Source organism: Mus pahari, chromosome 5 (genome assembly GCF_900095145.1).
Source record: "Mus pahari chromosome 5, PAHARI_EIJ_v1.1, whole genome shotgun sequence".
Lineage (NCBI taxonomy): Eukaryota > Metazoa > Chordata > Mammalia > Rodentia > Muridae > Mus > Mus pahari.
Window position 1 is genome coordinate 53,709,856 of NC_034594.1, and position 18,540 is coordinate 53,728,395.

The 18,540-nt window shown below is 49.2% G+C and overlaps 3 protein-coding genes and 1 pseudogene across 4 annotated transcripts in view; 1 reads left to right on the forward strand and 3 right to left on the reverse strand.

The window, feature by feature from the left end:
• Positions 1-2,427, forward strand: part of Stk16 (serine/threonine kinase 16) — a 3,412-nt gene extending 985 nt beyond the window's left edge. The window contains exons 3-8 of one of the 2 annotated variants that reach the window (XM_021197709.1): positions 252-471; positions 747-880; positions 1,023-1,143; positions 1,270-1,365; positions 1,727-1,848; positions 1,963-2,392. In XM_021197709.1, coding sequence (XP_021053368.1) covers positions 252-471; positions 747-880; positions 1,023-1,143; positions 1,270-1,365; positions 1,727-1,848; positions 1,963-2,101 — 832 coding nt within the window. In that variant the 3' untranslated portion in view covers positions 2,102-2,392. Of the gene's footprint in view, positions 1-251; positions 472-746; positions 881-1,022; positions 1,144-1,269; positions 1,366-1,726; positions 1,849-1,962 lie in introns of both variants that reach the window. The other variant, XM_029539247.1, reaches the window with a different exon arrangement.
• Positions 2,428-3,244: 817 nt separating this feature from the next.
• Tuba4a (tubulin alpha 4a) lies at positions 3,245-7,589 on the reverse strand. The gene is made up of 4 exons (XM_021197490.1): positions 7,488-7,589; positions 5,488-5,710; positions 5,089-5,237; positions 3,245-4,863 (listed from the first exon to the last, which is right to left on the reverse strand). Exons 1-4 carry the CDS (start codon positions 7,488-7,490, stop codon positions 3,892-3,894), a joined length of 1,347 nt encoding a protein of 448 aa, XP_021053149.1. The 5' UTR covers positions 7,491-7,589; the 3' UTR covers positions 3,245-3,891.
• Positions 7,590-7,637: 48 nt separating this feature from the next.
• LOC110321943 lies at positions 7,638-8,305 on the reverse strand. Its single transcript, XM_029538679.1, has 2 exons — positions 8,263-8,305; positions 7,638-8,122 (listed from the first exon to the last, which is right to left on the reverse strand). Exons 1-2 carry the CDS (start codon positions 8,303-8,305, stop codon positions 7,638-7,640), a joined length of 528 nt encoding a protein of 175 aa, XP_029394539.1.
• A 440-nt stretch (positions 8,306-8,745) lies between these two features.
• LOC110321945 overlaps positions 8,746-18,540 on the reverse strand; it is a 16,014-nt pseudogene continuing 6,219 nt past the window's right edge.

Consider the following 18,540-nt stretch of genomic DNA (forward strand, 5'->3'; position numbering starts at 1 on the left):
CAATGCCCGGCAAGAACTTAAAATTAATTGAACATCTTATGCTTAGACCAAACCTTAATGATTTCTGTGCCTCCCCCCCCCCCCCCCCGCTTTGGAGGAGTGCACATTCTAATGTCTTGAAAGTATATGAGAGCTACATCTTGGGAGGGTTTCTACTCTGTGTAAGAGGCACTCCTCTCTAAGGGAATTCCTCTGGGTCCAAGCTTTGTGGGAGATGACCATGGTCCTTCACTGACCCCTTTGGCCCACAGTGGGTTCAGCTACGTGGACCTAGTGGAGGGCTTGCATGATGGACACTTCTACGCCCTGAAGCGGATCCTGTGCCATGAGCAGCAGGACCAGGAAGAAGCCCAACGAGAGGCAGACATGCATCGCCTCTTCCAGCATCCCAACATCCTCCGCCTCATGGCATACTCTCTGAAAGAACGAGGTGCTAAGCATGAAGCCTGGCTGCTGCTGCCCTTCTTCAAGGTCAGAGAGGCATGTCCTTACAGAGTACCTTGTACAGCCCCACCCGGGGCTCTGGCAGGCAGACATAAACATTCTAGGAGCACATGCCCTGGTTTTGGCCATTCTTAAGTTGGGGCTCAGAGGACTATAGGGTCCCCTGTGAACTTGACATCACACAAACCCCAAACGATCAGGAAGAGTGGATGTGGTAAAAGGGTGGACAGGCTGACACAAAATAGAGTCCTGGGAAGTAGAGGCTTGAAAAATGTCTCGACACTGGAAAACTTGTGTTGTAGAGAGGTACACTGTGGAATGAGATAGAAAGACTGAAGGACCAAGGCAGCTTCCTGACTGAAGACCAGATCCTGCCGTTGTTGCTGGGTATCTGCAGAGGCCTTGAGGCCATTCATGCCAAAGGTTATGCACACAGGTCAGTGGGCGGGCCCTGTGCACTTAAGCCAGGGGGAAGTGCAGTGCCAAGAGAGGTGGGGTTCTCTGCACTCTCCATGGTGCTCCCTGGGATACCAGCTTCCTGCCTAGGGTGCCTTTGGGTCATTTTTGCTTTCCTCCAGGGACCTGAAGCCCACCAATATTTTGCTTGGTGATGAGGGGCAGCCAGTTTTAATGGACTTGGGTTCTATGAATCAAGCATGCATTCAAGTGGAGGGCTCTCGCCAGGCCCTATCTCTGCAGGTAGGAGAGTCTCCTGGTTTCTTTGGCCATCTCCTCCCCACCCCCAGATCATTCTGATGCATGCACCAATTTGGTCACATGAAATGGCTTGTGCTCCACTTTTGAGCTCTGGGGACACTGTTCCAGGACTGGGCAGCCCAGCGGTGCACCATCTCCTACCGGGCACCTGAACTTTTTTCTGTGCAAAGCCACTGTGTCATCGATGAGCGGACTGATGTCTGGGTGAGGAGCTTGTGGATGGGAACCTGGGTGGGGAAGGGTGTGGCTTGTAACTCTTGGAGTACAGGGAAGGAGACCTTTGGTTTCTGTTGCATGGAACCCCAGAACCACAGGATGTCTCCACACCCATCCACTTCCTTCCTGGGAACCATCACTGATACTGTTCTCAGGAAGCCGTGCAATCTCTGTGGCTGAATTGCTAGAGGCACTAGCTAGGCAGGGGCCACAGAGGCCTCCCTCCTGCCAACATGGTTCCTCTGGGTGAGGTTGGCATATATTTAGCTTACATGGTCTCCTTTTACTATAGCAATAAGGAGATAGAAGACATTTTTCACCTTCCAGGAATTAACCAAATTATGCTCAGTCCCTAGGCTGTGTGCTTTATGCCATGATGTTTGGGGAAGGCCCTTACGATATGGTGTTCCAGAAGGGTGACAGTGTGGCCCTTGCTGTGCAAAATGAACTCAGCATCCCACAAAGCCCCAGGTGAGCAGTAAGAGGGACACCAAGCATTGTAGACTCTTGCTTAGATTCGGCCAAGTTGGAATCTTAGCAGTTCTAGGTGTGTCTTCCAGTCCTCTGCCTTCCCCCCTCCCACAGGCATTCTTCAGCATTGCGACAGCTATTGGCTTCTATGATGACTGTGGACCCCCAGCAGCGGCCTCACATCCCTGTCCTCCTCAGTCAGTTGGAGCCATTGCAGCCACCAGCTCCTGGCCAGCACACCACCCAAATCTGACCAAATCAGTGGGCATATTGGGAAGATGACCTTGAAGCGGCTCTCATCCCTCATTGGAACTCCTTCCATTCTTCCCAGGATGAATCTCACGGCTAGGGGCAAGGATTATGGGTCCTTGTATATTTTGCTTTCTTATCCCAATACCTGGGCAAGGAACCTAGGGTGAGTTGGGGGAAAATGAAACAGAAAATATGGCTCAAAGCTGGGCTGGTGGGTGCGCATCTTGTTTTGTTTCCAGATCTGGGAGCAGGAGAATACATAAAAAGGAGAATGAAGTAAAAACAGACCGTGTGTATTTTAGGTCAATGTGTCTGGAGGGAAAGAATGAACTCTTTGCTTGCTATTTCCAAGGGAATCTCCTGGCAAGAAGTACTGGTATGATGTGTTGTGGCAGATCTACTTTTTTTTTTTTTTNGAACTCAGAAATCCGCCTGCCTCTGCCTCCTGAGTGCTGGGATTAAAGGCATGCGCCACCACGCCCAGCTCGGCAGATCTACTTCTTGAGTTCTGGCAGCAGGCAGGTCTTTTAAGCTGGCTTAGTCAAAACCAGAGAGCCTCCAGCCTGAGCTGGTTTCTGTCTGTGCCAAGAAGTGGGACCAGGGTCCCCTTGAAAGCACACTCAACCAGTTCTGTCATTCATTCCCAGGGTGGATAGCTCAGAACAGCCCAGCTCGGCAGGTTTGCCAAGTCCATGACCTCTGGGTGGAAGCACACCAGGTCTTTTTCCCCCTTCTTCAGCAGAGGACAAAGGGAGCGGAGCTGGCAGCCATTTTTTTGTTCCAGTTTCCCTGACTATTCTAGCTCACACATGGTTAATAATTGATGAGGCTGGTGGCCTGTGGCAGTACCCAGCAGCCACTTCCTGCCCTATTTGCTGAGTAAACAGGCACCTGCCTTAGCTGGATTTCAAACTTTCCTCAGGGAAGGGCACTGCTTCCCTGAGTCACCAGGGAGGGAGACGAGGGCAGGGATGGCACTCCTGTTCTGGAGATTGTGGAGCTTCCTCCCCTCAAGCCATGTCCACGCCTACCTGCTGACGTCAACATGAGTCCTAGGGTGCCTATTAGTGAAGTCTAATTTATCCCTAGGGTCCAGGCAGAAGGCTTCCACCCTGTGCAGAGGCCAAAAGAAAGCACAAACAGAGGGGAGACGACCTGACTTTTAATAGCATGGCTCCAGCCCCAGAAAGCAAGATAGACAGCAAGCTATGCAAAGCTGCCAAAGGTGCAGTGGCACAAACAACTAAATTGCCCTTGTTCCTGCCCATCCCCCAAGTTTGTGAGATGGCTGTATGCCCAGGAACTTTGGGCCCGCCCAGCCCCCATTCCCAAATCCTCAGTGTTCAATGACGCCTGGGCCAAGCCTTGCTTCTAGAACTGTTGAGTGAAGCAGCAGCAAGAAGAATAAAGTAGTCCAGCCATCCAACACAGACTATCAGACATTTCAAAAAGTGAAGACTTGTATCTTGCAATAGCTTGTAGCTAGACAGACAGGTCCAGGATTTGGTCCTTGTTTCTTTCCTATCCTGGGCGTCCTTAGGACCTTACATTGAAGTCCTTAGGTTCGTACTTTCTGGGGCTCAATGTTGGGCCCCCTTGGCAAGTCTGTCAGCCACGTGAAGGTAAAATAAAAGGTCACAAGCGGCCAGTAGTGGGAGATAGCAGCCAAAGCAGAAAGGGGGACAAGCAGAGGTTCAAGCAGTTACAAAGGGGACAAGAAACCATGCAAGGAGACTGTTTATTTCGAAAGGATTTTGCAATAAACACAGTGAACAGGCTCCAAGTAGCTGTCTACTCTTCTCCCTCATCCTCATCCTCATAGGAGTCGATGCCTACTTCCTCATAATCTTTTTCCAGGGCAGCCATATCCTCTCGAGCCTCAGAGAACTCCCCCTCCTCCATTCCCTCACCCACATACCAGTGTACAAAAGCCCTCTTGGCATACATCAAGTCAAACTTGTGGTCCAGACGGGCCCAGGCTTCAGCAATGGCGGTTGTGTTGCTCAGCATGCACACAGCACGCTGCACCTTGGCCAGGTCACCCCCAGGCACCACTGTGGGTGGTTGGTAGTTGATACCAACCTTGAAACCTGTGGGGCACCAGTCCACAAACTGGATGCTGCGCTTTGTCTTGATGGCAGCTATGGCAGCATTCACATCCTTGGGCACCACATCTCCACGGTACAGCAGGCAGCAGGCCATGTACTTGCCGTGCCGAGGGTCACATTTCACCATCTGGTTGGCAGGCTCAAAACAGGCATTGGTGATTTCTGCCACTGACAGCTGCTCATGGTAGGCCTTCTCTGCAGAAATGACTGGTGCATAGGTAGCCAAGGGGAAGTGGATTCGAGGGTAGGGCACCAGGTTGGTCTGGAACTCTGTCAGGTCCACATTGAGGGCCCCATCAAAGCGCAAGGAAGCTGTGATGGAGGAGACAATTTGGCTGATGAGGCGGTTGAGGTTGGTATAGGTTGGGCGCTCAATATCCAGGTTACGACGGCATATGTCATAAATGGCCTCGTTGTCCACCATGAAGGCACAGTCTGAGTGTTCCAGGGTGGTATGGGTGGTCAGGATGGAGTTGTAGGGCTCCACTACAGCCGTGGACACTTGTGGGGCTGGGTAGATGGAGAATTCCAGCTTGGACTTCTTGCCGTAGTCAACAGAAAGCCGCTCCATCAGCAGAGAGGTGAATCCAGAGCCAGTGCCTCCTCCAAAGCTGTGGAATACTAGGAAGCCCTGAAGTCCTGTGCACTGATCAGACTGAAAGGCAAGGAAGAAAGAGCAATATAGGTAGGGGAAAGGCCTGAGGAATTTTCTAGTTTTATAAGGTCTAAAGTATCTCAGATGTTAGGACAAAGACTGAGCATCCCTAACAGCATCAAATTCTAAGACACAACTAGTGATCATCCTAGAAATGGATCCGTAAAAAATATTTTTCCTGGGCACAGAGTCCAAAGCTCCCTCCCTGCCAGGCTGTAGTCTCACCAGCTTGCGGATCCGGTCCAGCACTGGGTCGATGATCTCCTTGCCAATGGTGTAGTGACCACGGGCATAGTTGTTGGCCGCATCTTCTTTCCCAGTGATAAGCTGCTCTGGGTGGAAGAGCTGGCGGTATGGGCCATTTCGGATCTCATCTGAAAGACCGTATATCACACTGCTAGGGCAAAAACCACATGACTCTGCTCCTTCCTCCTCCCCACCCACAGAGTGGCAGCTGAAGCCAGATAGATGAAAGAGCTAGCTCATCCTTCTGCCAGCATCCTGGGGTCAGTATCCATCTTCAGCTTCAAATAAACCAAGAGGCTTCAAAGATCACAAAAACCCAGCCAAAACATTCTTCAAGAGACACTCCGCCTTCCGAGAAAGGGAACCCCCTCTGCTCACCGATTACAGTAGGCTCCAGGTCCACAAAGACGGCCCGAGGCACATGTTTTCCAGCTCCAGTTTCACAGAAGAAGGTGGTGAAGGAGTCATCCCCTCCACCAATGGTCTTATCACTGGGCATTTGCCCATCAGGCTGAATCCCATGTTCCAGACAGTAGAGCTCCCAGCAGGCATTGCCCATCTGGACACCTGCCTGCCCCACATGGACTGAAATGCACTCGCGCTGAGGGATACAGAGAAGGTCACAGCATAAGTCCCCACCCACAACTACCCACTTCATTCGGTTCTTTCCCATTCTCTTGCCTATTAGCTGAGATTACTCAGTTGGTAAAAGTATGGCAAGGTGAGGGCTTATGGAGGTCAGAAGCAGCTGGCAGCCTCTCCAGTCTCCTCAGCACAGGACTCCCCAGATTGGAGGCAGCCAGCAGGGCAGACCAACCCCTTAGCCTACTTCTCAGTAGAGAATTTACCAAGTGAGAGCTGTATAATCCTGTTACATCAACAGGATACCCAGAGAGGACAGAGAGGACATGCACACCTGACAGGCAGGACTTCAGCAATTATAATAAGAGTGCGGGGAGAGAAAGACACAGAGATGGAGAGGGATATACACTGAGAGACAGACTTTCCAGTTGATTCCAGTCCGCGGAGCGTCTAGAAATATGTTTCATAGTTTATAGCCAGCAGCTTCCTCCCTGGTTAATCTTTGCCTTGAAGATTAACTAAAATTTCTCACAACCCTCTCCCCTTCTTTCCTGTGGGCAAAGAGGTGTCTCAACCTTCCATCTGGTATCAACTGACCATTCTGGCCTTCAGGATGCTGGAACCTCCACTTTTAAGTTCCATCTGGCCCTGAGGGATCAATCCCATCTGGCTCCTCTCCCCACCTCCACCCCCACACTCTGTGTTGCCTCACCACCTCCATCCTCGCCTCAGCCCGCATGGAAATAGCAGCGATAATAAGGGTAAGCACTGACGGCAGGGGCAGGCAATACAGGTATACATACTGGAGCCCTGGCAACTGAAGGCTCCATTTAGGTGGTCCATAATTTAACCCCTGCAACGCCCAGGTCTGTAGGACCTGTGCGCCTCCCTTTTCACAACCAAATGGTGCGTGGGGGCGGGGTGGGGCACGACAATTTCTAAATACCCAGAAAAGGAAGTGGAACCTGCTAGGAGGCCCTTGAGGAAACCCGCCTTGCTGCACCAGGCCAGGGGAACGCCATCTGTACCTGGGCCCTACGTCTGCTCTCCCACTGGAGTCTTTCCAGTTACTTCCCAGCTGAAAGCTCGGGTTGGATTTCTACCCCCGCTCCGGGCTATAAATACAACCCCCTTCATACACCTCTCTCCCTTCCCCCGCCACCTGGCCGAGGCCGGGGCTGTCGATCAGCGCCAGCTGTCTCTGCCTGTTCTCCGAGCACCCGCACTCGGGTAGGAGGGGCCCGCTGGCCTCCCGAGACCGAACCCCATTCCCGCCACCCCTCCTGGCTCAGGAGGGGGTGCTGAGTCATGTAGGGGGGTGTAGATGGGAAGGAGGCACACGGAGGAAGACGGGGTACGGTACCAAGTAACCCCTTAAACTAACCGGCGCCAAGCACGTGTTCGGTCAGTTCCAGGGACTCACTCAGTGGGTATGGGTGGCGGGGGCAGCCGAACAGGTCTTCTGCCGCCCGAGGAGAGCACTAGGTGCAGAACCTCGTGACTCCCCTCAGGAGGGTTGGCACACAGACGCTTGGTAGGAAAGGAGGACACTACAGGAGGGCTCCTCTCCTCCTCTCTGCTAGTGAAACACCCTCCCTCAGTCCCCAGCTTCTGAAGGTGGACAACGTACTAGGCCAAAGTCACCAGGAGAGGTGGGGGAAGTGCAAAACTCTTACATCTCCTGGAAACTCGGAATGCAAAGCAAAGGGTCCTCAGCATCTCTACAGGAAGGTTCCCCCAGAGAAGCGGGGCATTTGTTTATAGGACTAGAGAGATCCCGGCGGGGCCTCACTCACCATGATGAGTTTGGGCTGTACGTCTCACGTAGAGTCGGGGTCACGGGTCTCGGTGAGATCTGCGGAGCTGCAGTGCCGCACCACTCTTATAGGCAGGAGGCGGGACCTGCGCGCTTAGCCCTCCCACCATGGGGCGGGGTGGTCTAAAGACTACATCCCGGTCAGGATAGGTGGCCACCAGGAGTGAAACCTAGGCGTAGTCCCTCCCCTTGCCGCTCCGGATTCTCTCACCTGTCGGGTTTGGCTTAGAAGCAGCGGCCCATATTCGTTCCTAGTTTTGAGCCGATGTCCGGGATTCCGAAGATCCGAAGCAGGGACGCAGGGTGCGGTGACTGAGCGTGTCTCGAATGCACCTGCGTCATGTAGACGCTCATGGTGCAGGTATTCCGATTTAGGGCGAATGAAGCTCAAGCAATCCTTCAAAAGCGGCTGTCCCCGGCCTTCTCCACTGTCCTCCCAGCGTCGCCTCCCGGGCTCGGGCGGGTTGGGCAGTTGGGACTGGTCGCCCGAGACCCCCTTACAGCAGACCGCCGCCTGCTGGTCCCCGGCCGAGTTGGTAGGCTTTCGCCCACACCTGTGGGAGGCCGAGGACCTCGAGCTACAGAGCCTGAGCCCCAGGGTGCCGATCCCGTAGACTTATCCCTCAAAGCCGAGCGGCGCAGCCAATCTGTGAGGGCCGACGCGAGAATCTGCCACCTTTCACGTACCACTCGCTGGTCAGCGGCTCCGTCATTAGCGCCGTCACTATTAGTTAGCTCCCGCCACGACCACCTACCTGCTGCGGTGGAGCACAGAACCTGGAGCCCCTGGAACAGCATCCCGACGGCCCTATGCAACCTTGGGCAAGTGGCTTAGCGTCACTGAGTTCTTGGCTTGTACAGTCCAAGAGATTCCTCCTTTCTACGTTTTATTTCCATTTCGTACTAGGACAGGCCTTTCTAAACTATTTCTGCTTTCTCAGACATACATCACCCCCACCGGAAAAAAAAAAATTCCTCAGGAGGAACCCAGATGCTGGTTTTCATGGCCATAGGAAATCTGACTCCCAGCCTAGTCATCACTTGAAAAAGATTTCACCAGTATGTGCTCCCATTCTCTTCTTAGGGATAGAGCTGTTTGTCAGCATAACACAAGGTCGTAATCTATACAGCGATGGCAGCCGTTCTATCAACAAAGTAGCTAGTGGCATTTGACTTAGAGAAGTCATAGAAAAGAATACAATAAATTTCACAAGATCTCTCTAATCCTTGACATCTGGTTAGGAGAATTTCGTTGAGAGAGGCTGGGTGTGTAGTTCAGTTGGTAGCATGCTGCCATCATTTGTGAAGTTCTGGGTTCGATCCCTAGCACCACGGTTGGGGGAGGAGCTCCTCCGTAAAAGGAAAATGGACAAGGGCGGTTAGTTAAACCGCTTGCAATGGTCATGGTCTGCACAAAGGAATGAGTCTTGACGATCACAGGACACAGTGGCCACTCTGAAGACCTCGTTTCCTATGAACCCACACAGCACAAGGGATAGAAAAGATCTGAACAATTAGGCAAAACTCTAAACCTGTTTGGCCTTCGGATTCAGTTCTTTGTTTGTAAAACTGAGGGAACCACTTCAGTCGTGAGGCCCAGACAGGCGAAGGATTGTGTACACAGCCAGCAGAGCAATGTATAAGGAGCCACCTGAGACTCCACAGTTTCCACTCACACTTAGTATATGCACAGCTCATCAGTGTGTGCTGTAGAGTTTCTGAACCAAGGCAAGGGCTACGCTGTGTTCTTCTTTGGGTCCATGGTTCTTAGTATGGGACTTAGAACATTTGATAAGCATGTATTCATTCAGTGAACTGTTGTACTTCAAAGATGGGGCCCTCAGGGAGTTGCAGTTGAGCAGCTGATAGACCGAAGTCCCTCTGAAATGTTTTATTCTGCTAGCGGGTAGAGAGCTTGTAGAGAGCTTGCTAGGTATGTACAAGGCCCTGTGTTCAGACCCTAGAACTGCAAAAAGCAAACAAACAGAAGAAGGAAGGCTTTGTTTGGACCTTCATGGTGATTAGCATAGGAAAAGATGGAGGACTTTGGGATTGAAGTACCCTCCAAGTCACCTCCATGTCAGAGGAGTCCCTAGGACTCAGAGTTTTCAGCAGCTTGTGTTCCTGGCTATGGCTGATTGTAGTTATATAGTAATGATGGACAGCTGGGTCCAAAGGGGAAGGGCCCAGGCTGGGACTCCAGAAGTTTATGCCTTTTAATTCCCATCAGGGTTCACGTGAAGTATGCTCTTTCTTTAATCATAAAAATATTTCCCTGCAGTATGTCTGTCCATGAGCGGGGAGCCAAAGAAGACCCAAGTGAACATGTAAGGGGTGAATGGCTAATGTGTATTTTTGACATGGGTTCGGCCATGTCAGGGACCAACACCCCAGACCCATGGGAGAGCATCAAAGCTTTCTTTGGTCAGGCTAGGAATAGCAAAGCCTTCCTCTGGTCCAGGCATGAATGATGATGAATCATAGGCCAAACTAGCAACCACAGCTTCCCCAGATGTTTATAGCCTGAGCCTGCTCCCCTACAGAGCCTAACCACTCTGCCTGTGCTGGACATAATAAAAGTTCTAGTTCTTTCTGCAGTCAGTCTCTGTCACAGTGCTCATGGTCCACCTGTGTTGTGGATAGCCCTGGGGCTAATTATATTTGATGATAATCCCGTTCTCCTACTAGTGGCTGAGAACAAGGAATGAGTCAGCACTTGATTTCCTGTAAACCTGCTTCCCACCTTAATTTGTAAAATAGAACTGATGATTGGGCAGATAAAAGAAGGTGGAGCAGAAGGTGGAGAGAGAAGGAGAAAATGGAAGAGGGAGAGGACACAGAGGAGGAGTAGGGAGGAGAAGAAAAGCGGAGAAGCACATGACCTTGAGAAACCACAAGTTCTAAGGGGTCTCATAGATGTGGAAGATGGTAGTGTAGTGGTAGATCTGCCCAATCTAGGCACACAGCATGTATTCATATTAATTGAGTTGTGTTTTCATTGCCAGGGCATATTTGGGAGAGATTTACGGCAACACACCTGACTCTAGATTTTCTCTGTGTGTGTGTGTGTGTGTGTGTGTGTGTGTGTGTGTGTGTGTGTGCCTGTCTGTCGGTCTGTCTGTCTGTCTGTCTTCATTCACTCGACTTGGTCAGATTTCCATACCCAAGTCTCAGGGGCACAGTACCCATGAAAACCCACTGGAGATTTTCTTGGAGGCTTATGTAAGCACCTCCACCTAGCATTTCCCAACATCTCTGAAGGATAGTGGAAAGTGAGTATTGGCACAAACCATATTGCTTACACAGTCTGTGGACAGTGATCCTTCTGTATCCACTCTGTGTTCGCTGAAAACATTGAGAACCAGAGGCCCAGGTACCAGGTGAAGGTCGGCCTTATAAACAGGCCTGTCTGAGATAGTCACCTTGGGCTCCTCTGCTCTCTTCGTCAGGCGTCAAATGTACCCTAGTATGGGAGTTCTTTCCAGGCCTAAGTTCCCATTTAACAGCTGTGGTAGGCAGAATAATGCCATGCTCCCCATATCCACTTTCCAACCCCTGTGACTATGCTACTTTATGACCAATGACTTATTATTGTTGTTGTTGTTGTAATTGTTATTGTTCATTGAGATGGGGTCTCCTTGTGTAACCCAGACTGGCCTTGAGCTCACGATCTTCCTGCCTTAGCCTCCTGAGTGTGCACCAGCAGTCAGCTGGGGTTTTCATGGTAGTATATCTATCTACTCTGGGATTATTGAATGGTCGTTGCATAAGAACTGTAACATTTCTAGGAGTTTACAGAAAGAACTACATTACACGCTTACACAGCAGTGAAGGAAAGCCTTATTCGCCCCTCCCCCAGCTCCTTCTCTATCTGTCTTTTGGTCTCTCTCTTTGTGAGACAGGATGTCTGGAGTTTCAGGTGGATGCCAACACAGCTGGCCTTCCTTCCTACTCTTTTATTAGAATTGGTTTTGGCTGCAAATAATGGAGTCCATGCGTGGTCGTGGCTTAAACAGTGAGGATATTCATTACCCCGTTAGAAGTCAGCATAGGGCTGATGGCACCAATAACTCCAGTATTTCCAGCTTTCTCCTCTGGCATCCGTAGGCTGATGACATCTTCCCTTGGGATCACAAAATGGCTGTCTCGGTGTCATGGCTTCATACGACGCTGTATTAAGGCAGGGAAGGAGAAAGATTTCTTATATCTCTTTTCCTCCCAGAGAAAAATCTTTCCTCAAAGCAACCCCCCTGTAAGAAATGGAAAAGGAAGGGATGGGGAGAGAGACATAGGCAGACACCGTTATGTCTCAACAGGCCATTCCGCAGCTAACTTCTGAGAGGAGGGAAAGATCTAGCCCCGGAGTCTGGACAGTTGGACGAAAAACCAAAAAAAAAAAAAAAAAAGAGCAGCCTTTCTTTCCAGGTTTTACTGTAGCCAGTGCTTGCTTGTATTATTATTATTATTATTATTATTATTACTAGACTGAGTTCTACTATGTAGCTTTGGCTGACCTGGAATTTACTATGGAGAATGTACGACAGGCTAGCCTTGACCTCCCCGAGGCCAACTTTGCCTTTGCCTTCCAAGTGTTGGTATTAAAGTCATGTACCAGCACACCTGGTTGTAATACTGTCTTCTTAGAGAACTATTCTTCCTTCAGCCTCAAGTAGTAGCCTTTCAGGTAACTTGTGTGCTTTATATTTATCATCATCATCATCATCATCATTACCACCACCACCACCACCATCACCACCATCATCATGAGTGGTGTGTGAGTGTAGGTGCACACCGTGGGTGTGGAGAGGTCACAGAACAACTTCCAGGGGTTGCTTTTCGCCTTCCACCATGGGATCTGGGGGTCAAACTCAGGTCCTCAGGTTTGTTCTGCAAGCACTTCTGTCTGCTGAGCCATCCATTTGGCCCTTTGAGTTTTATGCTTGTTTACTTTGTCTTCCCCAAAGAAGAGCATACAAGCTCCTTAAAAGACTCTTTGTCTACTACTGTACCTCTAGGACAGAATTTTTGCCAGTGTTTTGGCGTGTAATGACTATCCAATCATACTTGTTAAAGGAATGAACAATACTGACTGTCTCTTATTTTATAACTTAGTATCATATGCTTAAAAAAAAAATTTCAGTCTCTGGCCAAGTATGGTGGCACATGCCTGTAATCCCAGCGCTGGGGAGGCTGAGGTAGGATAAGGAATTTGAGGTCAACTTTGGTTATATAGCAAATTCTAGGACAGCCTTGTGTAACACAGCATGAAAGACTCCATCTCAACACAAAGCAAAAGACAGACCCCTCAGCATCTTTAAACTGTTTTGCCTTATACACACCTAACATTTGGATGGTAGAGTTGGTGATGACTAGGCCAATTTTAAAGATCTAGTTTAAGAGATACACAAGTGAGATTTGGGCCTAGAAGGCCTCCATTACTCCATGTGGATCTATCTGGTTAATAATTCCTAAAGTCTCTGGCTTCTCTGTAGACCAATTCAGTATAAGGTTTCTCTCACCAATCTTGAGTATTTTCATAACCCATGTATCCTTTCTTTGAAAATTAGACCAGAAAAAAAAAAAAAGAAAGAAAGAAAATTCTGGCTTCAAAGATTTCAGTCCATATCCATGAGCCAGGTGGTAGGTCAGTCACCTGGAGATTCTGGAAGATTCCTTACCTGTGTGGTAAAGAGGGTCTCTGAGAAAGCTTCTATCTCAAAATATGTTTCCTACCATTGGGCACACCGTAGCTGGAATTTCACACAAGCCACTGCTTCCTGGACAGGATTGCTAACTGACCTACTTTTAGTCTTAGTGACAACCTATTCCAAGTTGTAGTTCTATCTGGAAGACTAGCAGAAGAAATGCTGGACAACCCTGGAGTCCATTGAAATGGAATGTGTTGGTAGGTAAGGTTGCAGGTTTCCCTACAACTGCGGTTCAGTTGGTGACATGGTTTAACAGGTTCTTGGTTAGTCAAATGAGAGTGTTAAAGCTAAAAGGGCTGGGGAGGGGATCGGGGGTAGGAAGGCAGTGATTTTGGCTGCAATTCAGACTGGGGGAGGAAGGAGATAAAGAAACGGAGGGGATGGCTTTCAAGAAGGCATATGCCCACATATAGAATTTTAAGTAGAGCGGGCTACAAACACTGCCATGTGTAAGAAGCTGAGCCCAAGTCTCAGAAGAATCTTAATTCCACCACTAATGAACCCCCATGTGACCTTGGGCAGGACACCAGAGACTTCATTTTCCTTTTCTTCATCCTGGGAGAGAGAGGACCATCTTGTCTCCTTTGCTGAGGGAATCAAAGTCAACAAGGGCAGAGCAACATTACAAATTATGAAGCAAAAGCCAGGTATGGTGGGCGTGCCTGTAATTTTAGCCCAGGCAGATCTCTTCAAGTTCAAGGTCAGCCTTCTGTACATAGTGAGTTCCAGGGCAGTCAGAGCTACACAGTGAGACCCTATCTCACAAACAAACAAAAACAATTAATCAAACAAACCCATCATCTTGCTGATGGAGAACAGCAGCAATTCTGGCCACACATTTATGAAAGTTTTTCCCCCTTGAACTCTTATTGAACTTCTATTGCTGGACAGATGAGAAAGGACAAAAGAAGGTCTTAGACTTGTAGGTCTTAAACATGTGTTTTCTTAGGCTCTGGTTCCCTGTATTTCATGGCACTCTGTGTTTCTACCCAGAATGCCCTAGGCTTTATCTCTTGCTCGAGGACTCATTATTTCTGGATTGCTGCAAACATCATCTTAGTCCCGCCCACACACTACTGTCTGCACTTGCCAACCACAGGAGGAAGAGGAGAAGGAGGAGGAGGATGAGGATGAGGAGGTGGTGTTGCTCTGTGGGCTTGATTTCAAAACCCTCTGCTGGATATGAGGGTCTGCCAGGAAATGGGATTGTGTGACCGGCAACAGACGCCAGCCTGGATACTAGTCTTGGCCCCTCTTTTGCCCATCCCACCCTGCTCCCGTTTGGACCCAGACTGGGCTCTTGGGTGCTTGTCTGCTGTTGTTATAACAGTCAATAGGCTATTTCTCCTGGGTCACAGTGTATATATATATATATATATATATATATATATAATATGTATGTATATGTATGTATGTATGTATTTAACACTCCCTACAGAGAGCCACAGAGAGGATAGATTCATCTTTCTGCCCAGTGGCAGACACACAGACTCTAGTCATTCCTGGCCAGCCAGCATGATAAGCAGAGGTGGGGGGCCCAGTAGATCCAGGGTAAAAGAAACTTGGGAGTCCAGATGTTCATGGGGCTATAGCATGTGGTGAAGCAATGATAAATTTGGGCGAGGCTTCCATATATATTGGTTGGAACAGGGGAACATATACCAGAAATGGAGCAGAGGAAGAGCAGCCTAGACTCGGGCCCAGGGCTATTCAAGGGCTCCGAATTCATGCGGAACCATTAGCAGGGAGGTCCCAGCATTTGAGCAGAAAGTGCAGACACTTCATTCTGGCTGAATCCTCATAGCCTGCAGGCACTGACTGATGGCAGACTGCTGGGGCCCTGATGGTGACTGCTGGGGCCCTGGTGTTCCCTTCTTTCAGCTGTCAATGGATAGCTTTGGAGAGATGTCCTTCTACATGCTGTCACTCACGTCTTGCTCGTGTATGTATCGCACCGTTGACTGACCTCTCGGTTCAGCTACATATTATCAGGAGAGAGAGAGAGGGGAGGGCAGGGGAGGGAGGGAGGAGAGAGTGTAAAAGGAGTAAGTCTGCATTTGTTGGGCTGGGTTGTACATGGGCCAGGCACATTTGATATCTTCAACTGTCTCTCCACCGGGGATGATAGAAGAGCAATTAAAGGCATAGTTGGAGCCAGACTGTCCCTGCTCAGAACATGTCTGCTTCTGCTCATGACCTTGGGAAAGCTGCCTAACCTTTCTGAGAGTCAGTTTCCTGCACTGTGAAGTGTGGGGTCGGGGGAGACACTTAGCTAAGGGGACTGCCCTGAAGAAGAGCTTGGTACAAGAAGGCATCTAATTAGTACTTACGCAAGGGGAACCAAACATCTGCAACAAAGCCTTCTGGGTAGGAGATTCTACCATCCTATTTACAGAAATAAGAGCTCAGGAGGCTCAGGCAGGTGAAAAAAAAACATGTCTCCTGAGGTGAGTTCTTTGTTCCAAACCTACTGCCTCACAGCATGGAGCATTGTTCTCTGAGAAGCCAGATAGCCTGTGTAGGCTGCTGGCTCCTGGGGCCAGAATTGTGTCTAATTTCATGGACAGAACCTGAGTAGGCTCAGGGATACTTCTGGTTTTGCCAGACACTGGGTGAGGCAAATCAGGCTCGCTCTTTCCCATACCTGGGAAGTTCTTGAGTCTTTGATTGTCTAAATCTCTCCAAGATCAACTCATTATCGTTTTTATCATGATACAGGAGGCTGAGAAAGTTCCAACATTCATGAGGATACCCGGTGTGTATGTAAGGCAACGGGATAGGCAGCTTTTAAGTATTCTTTTCTTTCCCCCTTAAGATTGATTTATTTATTTTATGTATATGAGTACACTGTAACTGTCTTCAGACACACCAGAAGAGGGCATTGGATCTCATTACAGATGGTTGTGAGCCACCATGTGGTTGCTGGGAATTGAACTCAGGTCCTCTAGAAGAGCAGTCAGTGCTCTTAACTACTAAGCCATTTCTCCAGCCTCTTAAGCTTTCATTTGACTCTGAGTCATTCATCCCAGGAAAGGACTCTTACTACCACCTCTATTTTACAAGGAGGACATCAATAAGAAGGCTAAGAGTCCTGTGTAAGAGAAATAGAGGCACCGTAGCTCTCAGATGTCCATGACTTCTGGGATGCCATTGGCCTAAAAATAATAAGTCAAGGTCCTTAGGTCATATTTTAAAAGTCAGCGGTGTGTTAGGTTTATGAATAAAACATCCTCATTAAATGTTACAAAATATTAGCCAGGCATGGTGGGATAGGCCTGTAACTCCAGCTCTCTGAGAGGTTGAGATAGGAAAATCACAAGTTCAAAACCGGCATGGGCAATTTAGTATGACTTTGTCTCCATTTCTTTTCCCCTAAGACAGGGTTTCTCTGTGTAGCCCTGGCTGTCCTGGAACTCACTCTGTAGACCAGACTGGCCTTGACAGAGATCCGCCTGCCTCTGCCCCCCGAGGGCTGGGACTAACGTTGTGCACCACCACCACTGCCACCACACTGTTTTTTAAGGACAGAGAATGAACTTGTAGAGATGGAGCTGTTGCTAAGCATTCGTGAAGTCCTGAGTTCAGCACCGATGACAGCAAATAAAACGATGAAACAACACAGTAACGCAAAAAAAAGCACAGGGAACAAAGTATGAGGAACGATAGAATAAGCACCAACTACCAAGCCTCCAATTGTCTCTACTTCCTTCTGCCAGAGAGATCCATCATCCCAAACTTGGTATTAGCGCCCCCCCCCCCCCGTCATTATCTCTGTGTTACTTTCTCTTGCTTTCCTCTCTGTTGGCTTCCATTTCTTTCTGAACATAGATGGGTTGCTATCACACTCTGCCAGACCCATTGGGTCCTCTCCTGTCCCTTCCCAGGGTGCTTAGTCACCAAGTGAGGCTCTAGAAGTTTAGATCTACTCACATCTGTTTCCCCCAGAGTTCTGGCACAGCCCCCAATGCTTGTCAGTAAAAGCTTAGACCCGGGAGATAGGGCAAGGAGAGCAAGCTCAGGATCCTTGACTCTCAACTAAAGAAGACAGAAGGAAAAGGGGATGGAGCTCGTGTTCAGGCAAGGTCTAGGCTTCTCCAAAGCTGTCCTCTGCCTGCCCAGTGTGAGCTGCATCTCAGTCTACTTGGGGTGGTCCATGTGTAGAAGGCCAATACCCACTGGGAGCTCTACTGCCTGGACCATGGGATGCAAACGGATGGGCAGATGCTCAGCGACAACCCATCAGTGGAGGGGAAAGTTCCTGATTCCCGGCTTTACCACCTTTTTAGTGTAAGTGAGGCTGGAAACCACATACCTTCTGCAGGGCCTGGAGACCATTGTGATTGGTGAGCGGTGATCAGTCCCTGTCCCCAAGCATGCAGTAGAACCACTGCATCGCTGAAGGGCTTTGGAGTTAATCATGACAACCTTCCGGCTTCTGCAACCAATGTCACACTCCAGATCTAGAGATGGTGGTTATACAATGCCGGAGTCCCAAGGTCATACACTACGTCCCCTTTCATATCAGTAGAAAGCATACCCAGGCAAGATGAACAACACGTTAGCTGAAGCTCATTACACCATAACCGAAGACAACTTGGGGAGGAAAAGCTTTACTTTATTTTACACCCTTAGATCACAGATCGCAATGCATAGCTGAGAGAATTCAGGGCAGGACCCTGGGGCAGGAACCATAAAGGATGCTGTTTATTGCTTTGCTCTCTGGCCCATGCTCAGCTAAACTTTTTTTTTTTTTTTTTAAGATTTTATTATGAGTACAATGTAGCTGACCAGAAGAGGGAACTGAATCACATTACAGATGGTTGCTGGGAATTAACTCAGAACCTTTGGAAGAGCAGTTGCAGTCAGTGCTCTTAACCACTGAGCCATATCTCCAGCTATTTATTATTTATTTATTATTTATTTATTTATATTTGGTTTTTCGAGACAGGGTTTCTCTGTGTAGCCCTGGCTGTCCTGGAACTCACTCTGTAGATCAGGCTGACCTTGAACTCAGAAATCCACCTGCCTCTGCCTCCCAAGTGCTGGGATTTTTGTTTTTGTTTTTGTCCAGTCCAGGCCTACCTGTCTTGGGATGGTGTCACCCACAGAGGGATGGACACTTCTACATCAAATATCAATCATGACAATCTCTTACAGAAGTGGCTACAGACAAATGCGATCCCGGATGTTCCTCAATTGAAGTTCCTTCTTCCCAGGTATCGTAAGAGTTTCTATTTCTGCCGGGCGTCGTGGCGCACGCCTTTAATCCCAGCACTAGGGAGGCAGAGGCAGGCAGATTTCTGAGTTCGAGGCCAGCCTGGTCTA

Excerpts from the sequence above, each read along its gene's own strand:
- LOC110321943 (XM_029538679.1), bottom strand. The coding sequence starts at position 8,305 with ATGCTGTTCCAGGGGCTCCAGGTTCTGTGCTCCACCGCAGCAG. Across the intron at positions 8,123-8,262 it reads TCTGTGCTCCACCGCAGCAG|TCTACGGGATCGGCACCCTG; the intron begins GTAGGTGGTCGT and ends TTGAGGGATAAG.
- Tuba4a (XM_021197490.1), bottom strand. Across the intron at positions 5,238-5,487 it reads CCTGGAGCCTACTGTAATCG|ATGAGATCCGAAATGGCCCA; the intron begins GTGAGCAGAGGG and ends ACGGTCTTTCAG. Across the intron at positions 4,864-5,088 it reads TGGACCGGATCCGCAAGCTG|TCTGATCAGTGCACAGGACT; the intron begins GTGAGACTACAG and ends CTTGCCTTTCAG.